This window comes from Oncorhynchus gorbuscha, linkage group LG24, assembly GCF_021184085.1.
Source record: "Oncorhynchus gorbuscha isolate QuinsamMale2020 ecotype Even-year linkage group LG24, OgorEven_v1.0, whole genome shotgun sequence".
In the NCBI taxonomy this organism is placed as follows: Eukaryota; Metazoa; Chordata; class Actinopteri; order Salmoniformes; family Salmonidae; genus Oncorhynchus; species Oncorhynchus gorbuscha.
This window is the reverse complement of record NC_060196.1, coordinates 64,643,796-64,661,161: the sequence shown is the minus strand read 5'-3', so window position 1 is coordinate 64,661,161 and position 17,366 is coordinate 64,643,796. Positions and strand designations below refer to the sequence as shown.

At 43.8% G+C, this 17,366-nt stretch overlaps 1 protein-coding gene across 1 annotated transcript in view; it reads left to right on the top strand.

Moving 5' to 3' along the window:
• LOC124012787 (angiopoietin-2-like) overlaps positions 1–17,366 on the top strand; it is a 123,260-nt gene that overhangs the window by 105,545 nt on the left and 349 nt on the right. The window contains exons 8-9 of the mRNA XM_046326748.1: positions 14,240–14,370; positions 17,122–17,366. The exon at positions 17,122–17,366 is cut by the window's right edge and continues 349 nt beyond it. Coding sequence (XP_046182704.1) covers positions 14,240–14,370; positions 17,122–17,282 — 292 coding nt within the window. The 3' untranslated portion in view covers positions 17,283–17,366. The remainder of the gene's footprint in view (positions 1–14,239; positions 14,371–17,121) is intronic.

Below are 17,366 nucleotides of genomic sequence, written 5' to 3'. Positions count from 1 at the left end.
CACCTCAGCCACGCTCAAGGTCCTAAACGATATCTTAACCGCCATCGATAAGAAACATTACTGTGCAGCCGTATTCATTGATCTGGCCAAGGCTTTCGATTCTGTCAACCACCACATCCTCATCGGCAGACTCGACAGCCTTGGTTTCTCAAATGATTGCCTCGCCTGGTTCACCAACTACTTCTCTGATAGAGTTCAGTGTGTCAAATCGGAGGGTCTGCTGTCCGGACCTCTGGCAGTCTCTATGGGGGTGCCACAGGGTTCAATTCTTGGACCGACTCTCTTCTCTGTATACATCAATGAGGTCGCTCTTGCTGCTGGTGAGTCTCTGATCCACCTCTATGCAGACGACACCATTCTGTATACTTCCGGCCCTTCTTTGGACACTGTGTTAACAACCCTCCAGGCAAGCTTCAATGCCATACAACTCTCCTTCCGTGGCCTCCAATTGCTCTTAAATACAAGTAAAACTAAATCCATGCTCTTCAACCGATCGCTACCTGCACCTACCCGCCTGTCCAACATCACTACTCTGGACGGCTCTGACTTAGAATACGTGGACAACTACAAATACTTAGGTGTCTGGTTAGACTGTAAACTCTCCTTCCAGACCCATATCAAACATCTCCAATCCAAAGTTAAATCTAGAATTGGCTTCCTATTTCGCAACAAAGCATCCTTCACTCATGCTGCCAAACATACCCTTGTAAAACTGATCAAACATCTCCAATCCAAAGTTAAATCTAGAATTGGCTTCCCTATTTCGCAACAAAGCATCCTTCACTCATGCTGCCAAACATAAAACTGACCATCCTACCAATCCTCGACTTTGGCGATGTCATTTACAAAAATAGCCTCCAATACCCTACTCAACAAATTGGATGCAGTCTATCACAGTGCAATCCGTTTTGTCACCAAAGCCCCATATACTACCCACCATTGCGACCTGTACGCTCTCGTTGGCTGGCCCTCGCTTCATACTCGTCGCCAAACCCACTGGCTCCATGTCATCTACAAGACCCTGCTAGGTAAAGTCCCCCCTTATCTCAGCTCGCTGGTCACCATAGCATCTCCCACCTGTAGCACACGCTCCAGCAGGTATATCTCTCTGGTCACCCCCAAAACCAATTCTTTCTTTGGCTGCCTCTCCTTCCAGTTCTCTGCTGCCAGTGACTGGAACGAACTGCAAAAATCTCTGAAACTGGAAACACTTACCTCCCTCACTAGCTTTAAGCAACAACTGTCAGAGCATCTTACAGATTACTGCACCTGTACATAGCCCACCTATAATTTAGCCCAAACAACTACCTCTTTCCCAACTGTATTTAATTAATTAATTTATTTTGCTCCTTTGCACCCCATTATTTTTATGTCTACTTTGCACATTCTTCCATTGCAAAACTACCATTCCAGTGTTTTACTTGCTATATTGTATTTACTTTGCCACCATGGCCTTTTTGCCTTTACCTCCCTTCTCACCTCATTTGCTCACATTGTATATAGACTTGTTTATACTGTATTATTGACTGTATGTTTGTTTTACTCCATGTGTAACTCTGTGTCGTTGTATCTGTCGAACTGCTCTGCTTTATCTTGGCCAGGTCGCAATTGTAAATGAGAACTTGTTCTCAACTTGCCTACCTGGTTAAATAAAGGTGAAATAAATAAATAAATAAATAAATTATGCACAGGGTACCAGGCTATACACACGGGGTGCCAGTTCTGAGTAAATGGGCAGGGGCACGAGGTACTTGAGGTAGATACTGTAAGTACATATACTGTAGGTAGGGGTAAAGGATAGATAATAGACAGTAACAGCAGTATACTGTAGGTAGGGGTAAAGGATAGATAATAGACAGTAACAGCAGTATACTGTAGGTAGGGGTAAAGGATAGATAATAGACAGTAACAGCAGTATACTGTAGGTAGGATAGATAATAGACAGTAACAGCAGTATACTGTAGGTAGGGGTAAAGGATAGATAATAGACAGTAACAGCAGTATACTGTAGGTAGGGGTAAAGGATAGATAATAGACAGTAACAGCAGTATACAGTAGGTAGGGGTAAAGGATAGATAATAGACAGTAACAGCAGTATACTGTAGGTAGGGGTAAAGGATAGATAATAGACAGTAACAGCAGTATACTGTAGGTAGGGTAAAGCATAGATAATAGACAGTAACAGCAGTATACTGTAGGTAGGGGTAAAGGATAGATAATAGACAGTAACAGCAGTATACTGTAGGTAGGGGTAAAGGATAGATAATAGACAGTAACAGCAGTATACTGTAGGTAGGGGTAAAGGATAGATAATAGACAGTAACAGCAGTATACTGTAGGTAGGGGTAAAGGATAGATAATAGACAGTAACAGCAGTATACTGTAGGTAGGATAGATAATAGACAGTAACAACCATGGTGCCCTATGGTGGTCTAGTATATATCTCTCTCTCCACTACTAAATCCCTGTGGTGGTCTAGTATATCTCTCTCCACTACTAAAGCCCTGTGGTGGTCTAGTATATCTCTCTCTACTACTAAAGCCCTGTGGTGGTCTAGTATATCTCTCTCTACTACTAAAGACCTGTGGTGGTCTAGTATATATCTCTCTCTCCACTACTAAAGACCTGTGGTGTTCTAGTATATATCTCTCTCTACTACTAAAGCCCTGTGGTGGTATGTCTCTCTCCACTACTAAAGCCCTATTGCGGTATATATCTCTCTTTCTCCACTACTAAATCCCTATTGCGGTATCTCTCCACTACTAAAGCCCTGTGGTGGTCTAGTATATCTCTCTCTCCACTACTAAAGCCCTGTGGTGGTCTAGTATATCTCTCTCTCCACTACTAAAGCCCTGTGGTGGTCTAGTATATCTCTCTCTCCACTACTAAAGCCCTGTGGTGGTCTAGCTTCTCTCTCTCTCTCTCTCTCTCTCTCTCTCTCTCTCTCTCTCTCTCTCTCTCTCTCTCTCTCTCTCTCTCTCTCTCTCTCTCTCTCTCTCCACTGCTAAATCCCTATTGTGGTTTCTCTCTCTCTCCACTACACTAAAGCCCTGTGGTGGTATCTCTCTCTCTCCACTACTAAAGCCCTGTGGTGGTATCTCTCTCTCTCCACTACTAAAGCCCTGTGGTGGTCTAGTATATCTCTCTCCACTACTAAAGCCCTATGGTGGTCTAGTATATCTCTCTCTCCACTACTAAAGCCCTGTGGTGGTCTAGTATCTCTCTCTCTCCACTATGAAAGCCCTGTGGTGGTCTAGTATATCTCTCTCTCTACTACTAAAGCCCTGTGGTGGTCTAGTATATCTCTCTCTCCACTACTAAAGCCCTATGTTTGTCTAGCTTCTCTCTCTCTCTCTCTCTCTCTCTCTCTCTCTCTCTCTCTCTCTCTCTCTCTCTCTCTCTCTCTCTCTCTCTCTCTCTCTCTCTCTCTCTCTCTCTCTCTCTCTCTCTCTCTCTCCACTACTAAAGCCCTGTGGTGGTATCTCTCTCTCTCCACTACTAAAGCCCTGTGGTGGTATCTCTCTCTCTCCACTACTAAAGCCCTATGGTGGTATCTCTCTCTCTCTCCACTACTAAAGCCCTGTGGTGGTTTCTCTCTCTCTCCACTGCTAAAGCCCTGTGGTGGTATCTCTCTCTCCACTACTAAAGCCCTGTGGTGGTTTCTCTCTCTCTCCACTACTAAATCCCTGTGGTGGTATCTCTCTCTCTCCACTACTAAAGCCCTGTGGTGGTTTCTCTCTCTCTCCACTACTAAAGCCCTGTGGTGGTATCTCTCTCTCTCCACTACTAAAGCCCTATGGTGGTTTCTCTCTCTCTCCACTACTAAAGCCCTGTGGTGGTCTAGTATATCTCTCTCTCCACTACTAAAGCCCTGTGGTGGTATCTCTCTCTCTCCACTACTAAAGCCCAACCTGAGATCACTAAAGGATTGTTTAAACTCAGAAGTTCCTAAAAAAAAGAAGAATGTGATTGACAGGTGCAGATCCATTAACAGTTTACTCTGTAGATGAAGTGGAGTTTGATGTAGTGTTTGAAAAAGGCCGGAGGTGTTTGACAAGGTGATATTATTTGTGGTGAAACGAAATGCTCGTTAGTGTAGAAGTTTGTGTAGCACCGGAATGAATTAAGTTAACTTTATATTTAGTTTCCAAGATCATCCTTAAATAACCTAAGATTTGCCCATTAAGCAAAACGTGCAGAACGTGTTTCTAGGAGCTGTATTCATCCCACTCTGAATGGTACTAGTGTTTGTGAGCTGTCAGCCCTCTTGCCAACTACTGCTGAGCAGCGTTCCATCTCACCTCGCTGATTATGTGGTTCATTATCATGCTGTGAACATCTGGTTCTCCTCCTCAGGGTTGGGTTTACGTAGGGATCACCCAAGCCAGAGGCCTGTTGTGCTAGGCTTCTACCCAGCCAATGCAGGCTGAACTCGGCCAAGGCATCTCCTTCTCTAGCTTTCTCTGGCCAATGTAACCTCTTCTCTCGCTTTCTCTGGTCAATGTAACCTCTTCTCTAGCTTTCTCTGGTCAATGTAACCTCTTCTCTCGCTTTCTCTGGTCAATGTAACCTCTTCTCTAGCTTTCTCTGGCCAATGTAACCTCTTCTCTAGCTTTCTCTGGTCAATGTAACCTCTTCTCTAGCTTTCTCTGGTCAATGTAACCTCTTCTCTCGCTTTCTCTGGTCAATGTAACCTCTTCTCTATCTTTCTCTGGCCAATGTAACCTCTTCTCTAGCTTTCTCTGGCCAATGTAACCTCTTCTCTATCTTTCTCTGGCCAATACAATCTCTTCTCTAGCTTTCTCTGGTCAATGTAACCTCTTCTCTCGCTTTCTCTGGTCAATGTAACCTCTTCTCTAGCTTTCTCTGGTCAATGTAACCTCTTCTCTCGCTTTCTCTGGTCAATGTAACCTCTTCTCTAGCTTTCTCTGGTCAATGTAACCTCTTCTCTATCTTTCTCTGGCCAATACAATCTCTTCTCTAGCTTTCTCTGGCCAATACAATCTCTTCTCTAGCTTTCTCTGGCCAATACAACCTCTTCTCTAGCTTTCTCTCTCTTCTCTGGAGCAGTCGGGTCACCCAATTACTCTGCGATTTCTTCCATCCATCCAACCAAGAAAGGCATCCAACCCTTTCCCTATTGTTCCCAGGCCAAGGAAGCATCTTCTCCAGGGCCAAAGACCCATAGCCAGCCCCCTCTCCCATCTGTCCCTGTTAGTAAGGCAGTCTTATATCCATAGCCAGCCCCCTCTCCCATCTGTCCCTGTAACTAAGGCAGTCTTATATCCATAGCCAGCCCCCTCTCCCATCTGTCCCTGTAACTAAGGCAGTCTCATATCCATAGCCAGCCCCCTCTCCCATCTGTCCCTGTAACTAAGGCAGTCTTATATCCATAGCCAGCCCCCTCTCCCATCTGTCCCTGTAACTAAGGCAGTCTTATATCCATAGCCAGCCCCCTCTCCCATCTGTCCCTGTAACTAAGGCAGTCTTATATCCATAGCCAGCCCCCTCTCCCATCTGTCCCTGTAACTAAGGCAGTCTTATATCCATAGCCAGCCCCCTCTCCCATCTGTCCCTGTAACTAAGGCAGTCTCATATCCATAGTCAGCCCCTTCTCCCATAGTTCCTTGGTGTCCACATCACCAACAAACTAGAATGTTCCAAACACACCACGACAGTTGTGAAGACGGCACGACAATGCCTTTTCCCCCGCAGGAGACTGAAAAGATCTAGGATGGCTCATCTAGGATCATAAGATCCTCAAAAGGTTCTACAGCTACATCATAGAGAGCATCCTGACAGGTTACATCACTGCCTGGTATGGCAACTGCTATGCCTCCAACCGTAATGCATGTGGCCTAGTACATCACCCGGACCAAGCCTCCTGCCGTCCAGGACCTCTACACCAGGCGGTGTCAGAGGAAGGCCCTAGCCACTCCAGTCTTAGACTGTTCTCTCTACTAACGCACGGCAAGCGGTACCGGAGCGCCAAGTCTACGTCCAAAAGGCTTCTTAACAGCTTCTACCCCCAAGCCATAGGACAGCTGAACATAAAATGGCTACCCAGACTTTTGGCATTTTTACCCTGTTGCTACTCTCTGTTTATTATCTTTGCATAGTCCATTTACCCCTACCTACATGTAAATATGTGACTCGTTTCAGGAAACTAGGTGTATGTCGCATGTCACTACTACTACTGTTTTTTCAATATGCGTTTTTTTTTGGCAGAAATGCATTCTGGAAATAAGAACTTTTCATTTGCCTTAATAACAAACGTGTGTGCCATCTGTAAATATGAATAAAATTGTTAAATTACGAGCCTAATTCGTTTAGTACCGAGTTTTGAAATGAGTGGAATGCCCAGTGGAATTAGCAGATGGAGAAAATGTTGGCTTTTGATCACAGAGGGAGTCAAAAAGAGAAAACACAGAAAGAAGGCTGTTGTATAAAACACCTTTCTCCGGATTACATCGTCATACTAAGGTCAACCATCTGTGAAGTGTATTAATACGGGTAAGATAGTCTAACTAGCTACATTTTCAGATATGAATAATTTATAATTTAGCCTGAAAGTCTGTTTCGTTTCAAGTTGAAGCGTACTGTTAGCTAGCTACATTTTCAGATATGAATAATTTAGCCTGAAAGTCCGTTTCGTTTCAAGTTGAAGCGTACTGTTAGCTAGCTACATTTTCAGATATGAATAATTTAGCCTGAAAGTCTGTTTCGTTTCAAGTTGAAGCGTACTGTTAGCTAGCTAGCTAACGTTACATGTATGATCTGTGTAGTAATATTAGTTGTATCTCAGAGTCATTTAGTTAGTTATAGGCTAATGTTAGCTAGCTAACATTGAACCTAGTTGGTTAGCTACCTCAGATTCATGCAGAGTAGTAACGTTATGAGTTTGGATTATGGTTAATTGTTTAGCTAACCAGCTACATGTTTAAACAAAAGACTCCACTATGCAAGTAACCATTTCAATACAATGTTCATGATGTCACTACGACAACTGTCGATAGACATAGCTGGTAAATTCTCTCTGGGTATCTACTCCGACTTCAGAGGACTCTCGTCTGAGTGTGCCAGAGGGCAGAATAACTGATGAATTTAGGAACGGTCAACACCCGGAGCGGCAGGGTAGCCTAGTGGTTAGAGCGTTGGACTAGTAACCGGAAGGTTGCAAGTTCAAACCTCCGAGCTGAAAAGGTACAGATCTGTCGTTCTGCCCCTGAACAGGCAGTTAACCCACTGTTCCTAGGCCGTCGTGGAAAATAAGAATTTGTTCTTAACTGACTTGACTAGTTAAATAAAGGTAAAATAAAATAAAAAAATATGGCTGGTGTCAGTAACCATTGGAAGAAAAGCATAATACAATTGTTGCCAGCAACACAGTTGGATAACTCTGGATAACATGAAAACAGTGTAACCAGTGCGCTCTGAACCGAGAGTGTAACGCTCTGAGTTTATGAACGACGTTTGCGCACTGCCACTCCAGATTGAGTTCCCATGTGAATCCTTAAAGAGATGGGTGGGGCTATGGCTTAATTAAGAGGCTCTAAATGATTGAGTTCCCATGTGAATCCTTAAAGAGATGGGTGGGGCTAAGGCTTAATTAAGAGGCTCTAAATAATTGAGTTCCCATGTGAATCCTTAAAGAGATGGGTGGGGCTAAGGCTTAATTAAGAGGCTCTAAATCAGTGGTCACCAAACTACGGCCCGTCAGCACATTTGGCCCGGCCCTCTGAACAATACCAGAAACGCTATCGAAATTTTTTCCTATTTGGCCTCCAGAAAAAAAATCCTAGGCCCGAACGGAATAATGGCGAAAAGGTTAGGTAAGAGAAAAATTTATTCAGAATGCAGGGTATTTAGCCTGCAGTGGACAAACGATTATTTTTTTGTTCAATGCAAAGAAAAGGCTGTTTGTCTCATCTGTCAAGAGACTGTGGCGGTATTCAAAGAATACAATCTTCGCCGACACTATGAATCCCGTCACAAAGACAAGTACGATAGCTTGCAAGGCCAAATACGAGCAGACAAACTCTCAAAGCTAAAAAGTGGACTACTATCTCAGCAGAATACATTTGTACGCCAAGCTCAGCTGAACCAGGCATCCGTTCGGGCGGAGGAGGTGTGTCCCGAGAAGAAAGATGCATTTAATGCCGTAAGTCTGTCGGCGAGTACAATCACCAGACGCGTTGAAGAAATCGGGAGTAATGTATATGCCCAGCTGCAGCAGAAGACGAAAGAATTTGACTTTCTTTCTTTGGCACTGGATGAGAGCACGGACGTGCAAGACACAGCGCAACTGCTCATTTTTATTCGTGGAGTTAGCGCAAACTTTGAGATATGCGAGGAGCTGGCAGCCCTCAAGTCTCAAAGGGACTACAACGGGAGAGGATATTTTTGACAAAGTGTGCCAAACCATGGAGAAGTTGGACCTGGACTGGTCAAAGCTAGCTAGCATCACGACTGACGGGGCTCCTAGCATGGTGGGCGAAACTCGCGGTCTAATAGGACGCATGAACCGGGAGTTGGAAAAAAGGGGTCTCACCGCCCCGCTACGAGTCCACTGCCTAATTCACCAGCAAGCACTGTGCTGCAAAGTGTTGACGTGGGATTCTGTAATGAAGGTTGTGGTGTCGTGCATAAACTTCATCAGAGCAAAGGGACTTAAACACAGGCAGTTCCAAGAATTCCTGTCTGAACTGGAGTCTATGCACGGAGATGTGCTGTACTACACAGAGGTCCGATGGCTGAGCCGGGGCAGAGTTTTGAGGCGTTTTTACGAGCTGCTACCCGAAATTAACGCATTTCTTAATTTAAAAGACAAAACGGTCCCAGAGCTGATCGACCCAGAATGGAAATGGCACCTCGTATTTTTAAATGACGTGACAGAAATACTTAACAGCCTTAACTTGCAGCTACAAGGCGAGGGGAAACTCATTTGCCACATGTATTCACACATAAAAGCATTTGAGGTGAAATTAGCGCTGCTTTTGGAACAAGTGAAAAAGCGCAACTTCGTCCATCTTCCTGCTACCCAAAACCTGTCAACAGAGAACCCAGCGGTCCCGTTCCCAGCTGAAAAGTGCGTGGAAGCACTGGAAATGCTGAAGGCGGAGTTCGGTGTGCGATTCAGTGAACTACATGTTCATGCAAAAGAAATCCGTCTTTTTCAGAACCCCTTTGTTGCCGACATTGATGAAGCCCAGCCTTCATATCAGTTTGAGTTGGCTGAGTTACAGAACTGTGATGTTCTGAAAGACGCATTCAAGCCCAACAGTCTCATTGACTTCTATGCCGCCCTCCCAAACGACACATATCCAAACATCAAAAAACACGCAATGAAAATGTCCACAGTTTTTGGCAGCACGTATATCTGCGAGAAAACCTTTTCTCGCATGAAACTGCTGAAAACCCCGATGAGATCAAGATTGACAGATGAACATTTGCATCAGTGCTTGAGACTGGCTGTAACTAGAATGGAACCTGATATTCAACTTCTCACCAGCCAGATGCAGGCCCACAGTTCACACTGATGAACATACATAGGTAAGCTCACTTTTCTGACTTGAATGAGTCATTCTGAGCATAAACAAATATAATCATAATAAAATATACTGGGATAAAATCCATCTTTACAACCATACTGGTAGTGAAATGTATTGTGCTGTGTAGGTGCTGTATCACTTAGTTCAGTTTCTCAACCTGCTTCTTTTGTGGTTTTCACAGGGAAGTTGATGAGAGAGAGCTGCAAACAGCGGTGTCTACAAGCCTACTGGAACCTACAAAAGGATTATAAGGAAGGAACACAAGAACTTTAAGAGACTGCTCATATGTGTCAGAGAGATTCTGCTCTGACAACTGAGCTGAACTTTTATCGGTTAAGATTGTGCATGGCACGACAGAAAGTTAATGTTCCATGGGTTTTTTTTCTATGAAGAACCCAGAGAGAGTTATTTAGTTATTATTTATTTCCTGTTTTTTTCTGTGAACTCAGAGAGGGTTATTTAGTTATTATTTATTTCATTAATAGTGTTATTATTTGTTTCCTGACTTTTTTTCTGTAAAGAACCTGGAAAGGGTTATTTGGTTATGTGTGGCTTTCTGGAAAACAATACATTTTTTAAGCTCCCCTACGATCGTCACACTTTTTCTGTTACAAACTGACACCGGCCCCCCATCAGAGAAGGGAAAAGTTGTGGCCCTCACAGGAAAAAGTTTGGGGACCCCTGCTCTAAATGATTAAGTTCCCATGTGAATCCTTAAAGAGATGGGTGGGGCTAAGGCTTAATTAAGAGGCTCTAAATTATGCTCCTCAACTTTCAAAACCACTTTCTAGCTATGAGTCTTCTAGCTATGAGTTCGGTAATCCCCTGTATATTATTATTGTTATTTTATTGGTACTCTTTACTTTTAACCAATGTAAAAATGTTAAATACACCATTTCAAATGTTGTTACAAAAAAAACTAATCGAGGAACCGGTTGGGGGTGGCGGTTATTATAACCTGACCAAGATGTTCAAATGATTACTAAACTGTATCCTCACCCATTGACTCGGTAATCCCCTGTATATTATTATCGTTATTTTATTGGTACTTTGTAACTTTAACTTTTTTTTAAACTTAAGTTTATTTAGTAAATCTATTCTTAAATAGTATTTTTCTTAAAACCGCATTGTTGGTTAATCTGCCTCACCTAAAGCTCATTCAGGTGGGTAGCTGCTATAGACATTCAGTATCTGGCTAATGTTAAATACTGTTGAAGTCATATGGCTACAGGTTCATCTGCCTCACCTAAAGCTCATTCAGGTGGGTAGCTGCTATAGACCACCAAGTGTAGCCAGTCAGTATCTGGATAATGTTAAATACTGTTGAAGTAATATGGCTACAGGTTCATCTGCCTCACCTAAAGCTCATTCAGGTGGGTAGCAGATGGACTGGGACAGCAAGGAGCCATCATGTCAGGTGGAGATTATAACAGGCTGTGCCAGGTGGAGATGCTTCAAATGTTCATAAATGACCAGCATGGTTGAATAATAGTAAGGCAGAACAGTTGAAACTGGAGCAGGAGCATGGCCATAGACAGTCAGTATCTGGATAATGTTAAATACTGTTGTAGTAATATGGCTACAGGTTAATCTGCCTCACCTAAAGCTCATTCTGGTGGGAAGCTGTTATAGACAGTCAGTATCTGGATAATGTTAAATACTGTTGAAGTAATATGGCTACAGGTTCATCTGCCTCACCTAAAGCTCATTCAGGTGGGAAGCTGCTATATCTGGATAATGTTAAATACTGTTGAAGTAATATGGCTACAGGTTCATCTGCCTCACCTAAAGCCCATTCAGGTGGGAAGCTGCTATAGACAGTCAGTATCTGGATAATGTTAAATACTGTTGAAATAATATGGCTACAGGTTCATCTGCCTCACCTAAAGCTCATTCAGGTGGGTAGCTGCTATAGACATTCAGTATCTGGATAATGTTAAATACTGTTGTAGTAATATGGCTACAGGTTCATCTGCCTCACCTAAAGCCCATTCTGGTGGGAAGCTGCTATAGACATTCAGTATCTGGATAATGTTAAATACTGTTGAAGTAATATGGCTACAGGTTCATCTGCCTCACCTAAAGCCCATTCTGGTGGGAAGCTGCTATAGACATTCAGTATCTGGATAATGTTAAATACTGTTGTAGTAATATGGCTACAGGTTCATCTGCCTCACCTAAAGCTAAAATAAAATAATAATAATAATTGTACACCTTTATTTAACCAGGTAGGCTAGTTGAGAACACCTTTATTTAACCAGGTAGGCTAGTTGAGAACACCTTTATTTAACCAGGTAGGCTAGTTGAGAACACCTTTATTTAACCAGGTAGGCTAGTTGAGAACACCTTTATTTAACCAGGTAGGCTAGTTGAGAACACCTTTATTTAACCAGGTAGGTTAGTTGAGAACACCTTTATTTAACCAGGTAGGCTAGTTGAGAACACCTTTATGTAACCAGGTAGGCTAGTTGAGAACACCTTTATTTAACCAGGTTGAGAACACCTTTATTTAACCAGGTAGGCTAGTTGAGAACACCTTTATTTAACCAGGTAGGCTAGTTGAGAACACCTTTATTTAACCAGGTAGGCTAGTTGAGAACACCTTTATTTAACCAGGTAGGCTAGTTGAGAACACCTTTATTTAACCAGGTAGGCTAGTTGAGAACACCTTTATTTAACCAGGTAGGTTAGTTGAGAACACCTTTATTTAACCAGGTAGGCTAGTTGAGAACACCTTTATTTAACCAGGTAGGCTAGTTGAGAACACCTTTATTTAACCAGGTAGGCTAGTTGAGAACACCTTTATTTAACCAGGTAGGCTAGTTGAGAACACCTTTATTTAACCAGGTAGGCTAGTTGAGAACACCTTTATTTAACCAGGTAGGCTAGTTGAGAACACCTTTATTTAACCAGGTAGGCTAGTTGAGAACACCTTTATTTAACCAGGTAGGCTAGTTGAGAACACCTTTATTTAACCAGGTAGGCTAGTTGAGAACACCTTTATTTAACCAGGTAGGCTAGTTGAGAACACCTTTATTTAACCAGGTAGGCTAGTTGAGAACACCTTTATTTAACCAGGTAGGCTAGTTGAGAACACCTTTATTTAACCAGGTAGGCTAGTTGAGAACACCTTTATTTAACCAGGTAGGCTAGTTGAGAACACCTTTATTTAACCAGGTAGGCTAGTTGAGAACACCTTTATTTAACCAGGTAGGCTAGTTGAGAACACCTTTATTTAACCAGGTAGGCTAGTTGAGAACACCTTTATTTAACCAGGTAGGCTAGTTGAGAACACCTTTATTTAACCAGGTAGGCTAGTTGAGAACACCTTTATTTAACCAGGTAGGCTAGTTGAGAACACCTTTATTTAACCAGGTAGGCTAGTTGAGAACACCTTTATTTAACCAGGTAGGCTAGTTGAGAACACCTTTATTTAACCAGGTAGGCTAGTTGAGAACACCTTTATTTAACCAGGTAGGCTAGTTGACAACAAGTTCTCATTTACAACTACGACCTGGAAGTGGTAAGTCAGTATCTGTATAATATGTGTGAAATGCTTGATAATGTATGTGATATCAATAGAGGTATATTTTCTGGGTGACCTAAATTTTGCCTGGCATTTATCAAGCTGCTCACTCAAGGAAAAGCTTCAAACTGTAACCAGTGCCTGCAATTTGGATCAGGTTATCAGTCAACCTACCAGGGTCGTTACAAACAGCACAGGATTGAAATAATCCACAGGTATTGATCACATCTTTACTGACGCTACAGATATTTGCTCTAAAGCAGTATCCAGATCCATTGGATGTAGTGATCACGATTTAGTAGACATATCTAGGAAAACCAAAGCTCCAAAGGCTGGGCCTAATATAGTCTATAAGAGGTCATAAATTGGCTGATTGTGGGAGGTGTTTTGTTTGACCTCATTGATCATAATCTGCTGCTGGAAAAACATAGGTGTTATGGCTTTACACCCCCTGCTATAATGTGGATAAAGAGTTACCTGTCTAACAGAACACAGAGGGTGTTATGGCTTTACACCCCCTGCTATAATGTGGATAAAGAGTTACCTGTCTAACAGAACACAGAGGGTGTTATGGCTTTACAAAACCCCCAAAGGCTGCTATAATGTGGATAAAGAGTTACCTGTCATAACTGAACACAGAGGTGTTATGGCTTTACACCCCCTGCTATAATGTGGATAAAGAGTTACCTGTCTAACAGAACAGAGAGGGTGTTATAGCTTTACACCCCCTGCTATAATGTGGATAAAGAGTTACCTGTCTAACAGAACACAGAGGGTGTTATGGCTTTACACCCCCTGCTATAATGTGGATAAAGAGTTACCTGTCTAACAGAACACAGAGGGTGTTATGGCTTTACACCCCCTGCTATAATGTGGATAAAGAGTTACCTGTTTAACAGAACACAGAGGGTGTTATGGCTTTACACCCTCTGCTATATTGTGGATAAAGAGTTACCTGTCTAACAGAACACAGAGGGTGTTATGGCTTTACACCCCCTGCTATAATGTGGATAAAGAGTTACCTGTCTAACAGAACACAGAGGGTGCTATGGCTTTACACCCCCTGCTATAATGTGGATAAAGAGTTATTGTCTAACAGAACACATTTCAGAAGGTTGTTAAATACTGTGTATGTGTGTTGATTGTTCTGGTCCTCTCCCAGTCTCCATGCCCAGGGGTTCAGTGGTACCGCTGGCCGCACCAGCAGTCTGACCCAGCCTGGGACCCAGTTCAGCACCAAGGACCGAGACAACGACCGCTGCTCCTGCAAGTGTGCCCAGATGGCTTCTGGAGGTACTCTGAGGCTCTCACTTTCATTAACAGGTTTCCATGCAGCTGTTTTCTGCTAGTGGTACGTACCAGCCAGATAAAGCATGTCAGACGGAAACAGAACATTTGTCGGTAAACAAATCAAATGGCAATGAAACACAACAGGTTTGTTATTTTATTTTTTTTGCTGGTAAAAATTAATTGAGCGAGAAATGTCGGTGGAAACGTTTTATGTGGAAATATTGATATAATATCCGTCATATGGAAGTAAACTTGGAATCACGTAATGACGTGTTGTGTGGTCCTCCAACTCAGGAAAACCATGCAGTTTGTTAGGCTACAGACGAAGTAAATGATGATGAGCTTCTCAGGGTGGTGAAAGAGCACGGCGATGAGCTTGATGCTCCTTTACGATAAATGTCTAGAGTCTTATTCTGGTGACATGATGATCCATGCTGCTGTTTGACAAATGTTTTTTGTTGTTGTCCATAATAATGTCGTCAGGGAGGCTGCTGTTGGTTAGAGTGTAGGTGCCAGAGGAGGCACAATCACAGTTGTTTTTGTGAGAAAACTATCAGTAAAGTTGAAACTGCGACGGAAACTCATTTAACAATGTATTTTTCATTTGGTTCATTGGAATATAACCTCAAGTGCACTACACCATTACACACAGCCACTACCTTCCCTCCTCCTACTCTATCCTCTACCTTCCCTCCTCCTACTCTATCCTCTACCTTCCCTCCTCCTACTCTATCCTCTACCTTCCCTCCTCCTACTCTATCCTCTACCTTCCCTCCTCCTACTCTATCCTCTACCTTCCCTACTCTATCCTCTACCTTCCCTCCTCCTACTCTATCCTCTACCTTCCCTCCTCCTACTCTATCCTCTACCTTCCCTCCTCCTACTCTATCCTCTACCTTCCCTACTCTATCCTCTACCTTCCCTCCTCCTCCTCTATCCTCTACCTGCCCTACTCTATCCTCTACATTCCCTCCTCCTACTCTATCCTTTACCTTCCCCCCTCTATCCTCTAACTTCTCTCCTCCTCCTCTATCCTCTACCTTCCCTCCTCCTACTTTATCCTCTACCCTATACTTTCCCTCCTCCTACTCTATCCTCTACCTTCCCTCCTCCTACTTTATCCTCTACTTTCCCTCCTCTATCCTCTACCTTCCCTCCTCCTACTTTATCCTCTACTTTCCCTCCTCTATCATCTACCTTCCCTCCTCCTACTCTATCCTCTACCTTCCCTCCTCCTCCTCTATCTTCTACCTTCCCTCCTCCTACTCTATCCTCTACCTGCCCTCCTCCTACTCTATCCTCTACCTGCCCTCCTCCTACTCTATCCTCTACCTGCCCTCCTCCTACTCTATCCTCTACCTTCCCTCCTCCTACTCTATCCTCTACCTTCCCTCCTCCTACTCTATCCTCTACCTGCCCTCCTCCTACTTTATCCTATACTTTCCCTCCTCCTACTCTATCCTCTACCTTCCCTCCTCCTACTTTATCCTCTACCTTCCCTCCTCCTACTTTATCCTCTACCTTCCCTCCTCTATCCTCTATCCTCTACCTGCCCTCCTCTATCCTCTACCTTCCCTCCTCTATCCTCTTCATTCCCTCCTCTATCCTCTACCTTCCCTCCTCTATCCTCTACCTTCCCTCCTCTATCCTCTACCTTCCCTCCTCTATCCTCTACCTTCCCTCCTCTATCCTCTACATTCCCTCCTCTATCCTCTACATTCCCTCCTCCTACTCTATCCTCTACCTTCCCTCCTCTATCCTCTACATTCCCTCCTCCTCCTCTATCCTCTACCTTCCCTCCTCTATCCTCTACCTTCACTCCTCTATCCTCTATATTCCCTCCTCCTACTCTATCCTCTACCTTCCCTCCTCTATCCTCTACATTCCCTCCTCCTACTCTATCCTCTACCTTCCCTCCTCTATCCTCTACATTCCCTCCTCCTCCTCTATCCTCTACCTTCCCTCCTCTATCCTCTACCTTCACTCCTCTATCCTCTACATTCCCTTCCTACTCTATCCTCTACCTTCCCTCCTCCTCCTCTATCCTCTACCTTCCCTCCTCCTACTCTATCCTCTACCTTCCCTCCTCGTACTCTATCCTCTACATTCCCTCCTCCTACTCTATCCTCTACCTTCCCCCCTCTATCCTCTACCTTCTCTCCTCCTACTCTATCCTCTACCTTCCCCCCTCTATCCCCTACCTTCTCTCCTCTGCTCTATCCTCTACCTTCCCCCTCTATCCTCTACCTTCTCTCCTCTGCTCTATCCTCTACCTTCCCCCCTCTATCCTCTACCTTCTCTCCTCTGCTCTATCCTCTACCTTCCCCCCTCTATCCTCTACCTTTTCTCCTCTGCTCTATCCTCTAACTTCTCTCCTCCTACTTAATACCAATTTTTATAAATACACGTTTTACTGGTCTGACTATTTTTCATCCTTTATTTGGCTCCTCTTCATGTTTTCCTCTTGTAAAGTTGTACATAAACATGAAATGGCTTAGTTTGACCTTTATTTGACCACACAACCTCCTTTTTCCTCTTTGGTGTAATCTCTCTGTTCTTGACCCCCGACCTTTCCCCTCTCCACTAGGTTGGTGGTTTGAGGCGTGGGTCCTCTGCTCTCTCTCTCTCTCTTCCTGACCCCTGACCTCTCCCCTCTCCGCTCTCCACTAGGTTGGTGGTTTGAGGCGTGTGGTCCCTCTGCCCTCTCTCTCTCTCTCTCTCTTCCTGACCTCTAACCTCTCCCCTCTCCACTAGGTTGGTGGTTTGAGGCGTGTGGCCCCTCCAACCTGAACGGTATCTACTACTCTGGCGTCTCCAACGTGGTCCGTTACAACGGCATCAAGTGGTACTACTGGAAGGGACCCAGCCTCATGACTACAGTGACCACCATGATGGTTCGACCCGCAGGCTTCTGAGGCACAACGGCGGCGATCGCCGATGACGTCACCCCAACTGACTAAATCACAGACTGAAATGAGCGCTTCTCGAATAATGATGTT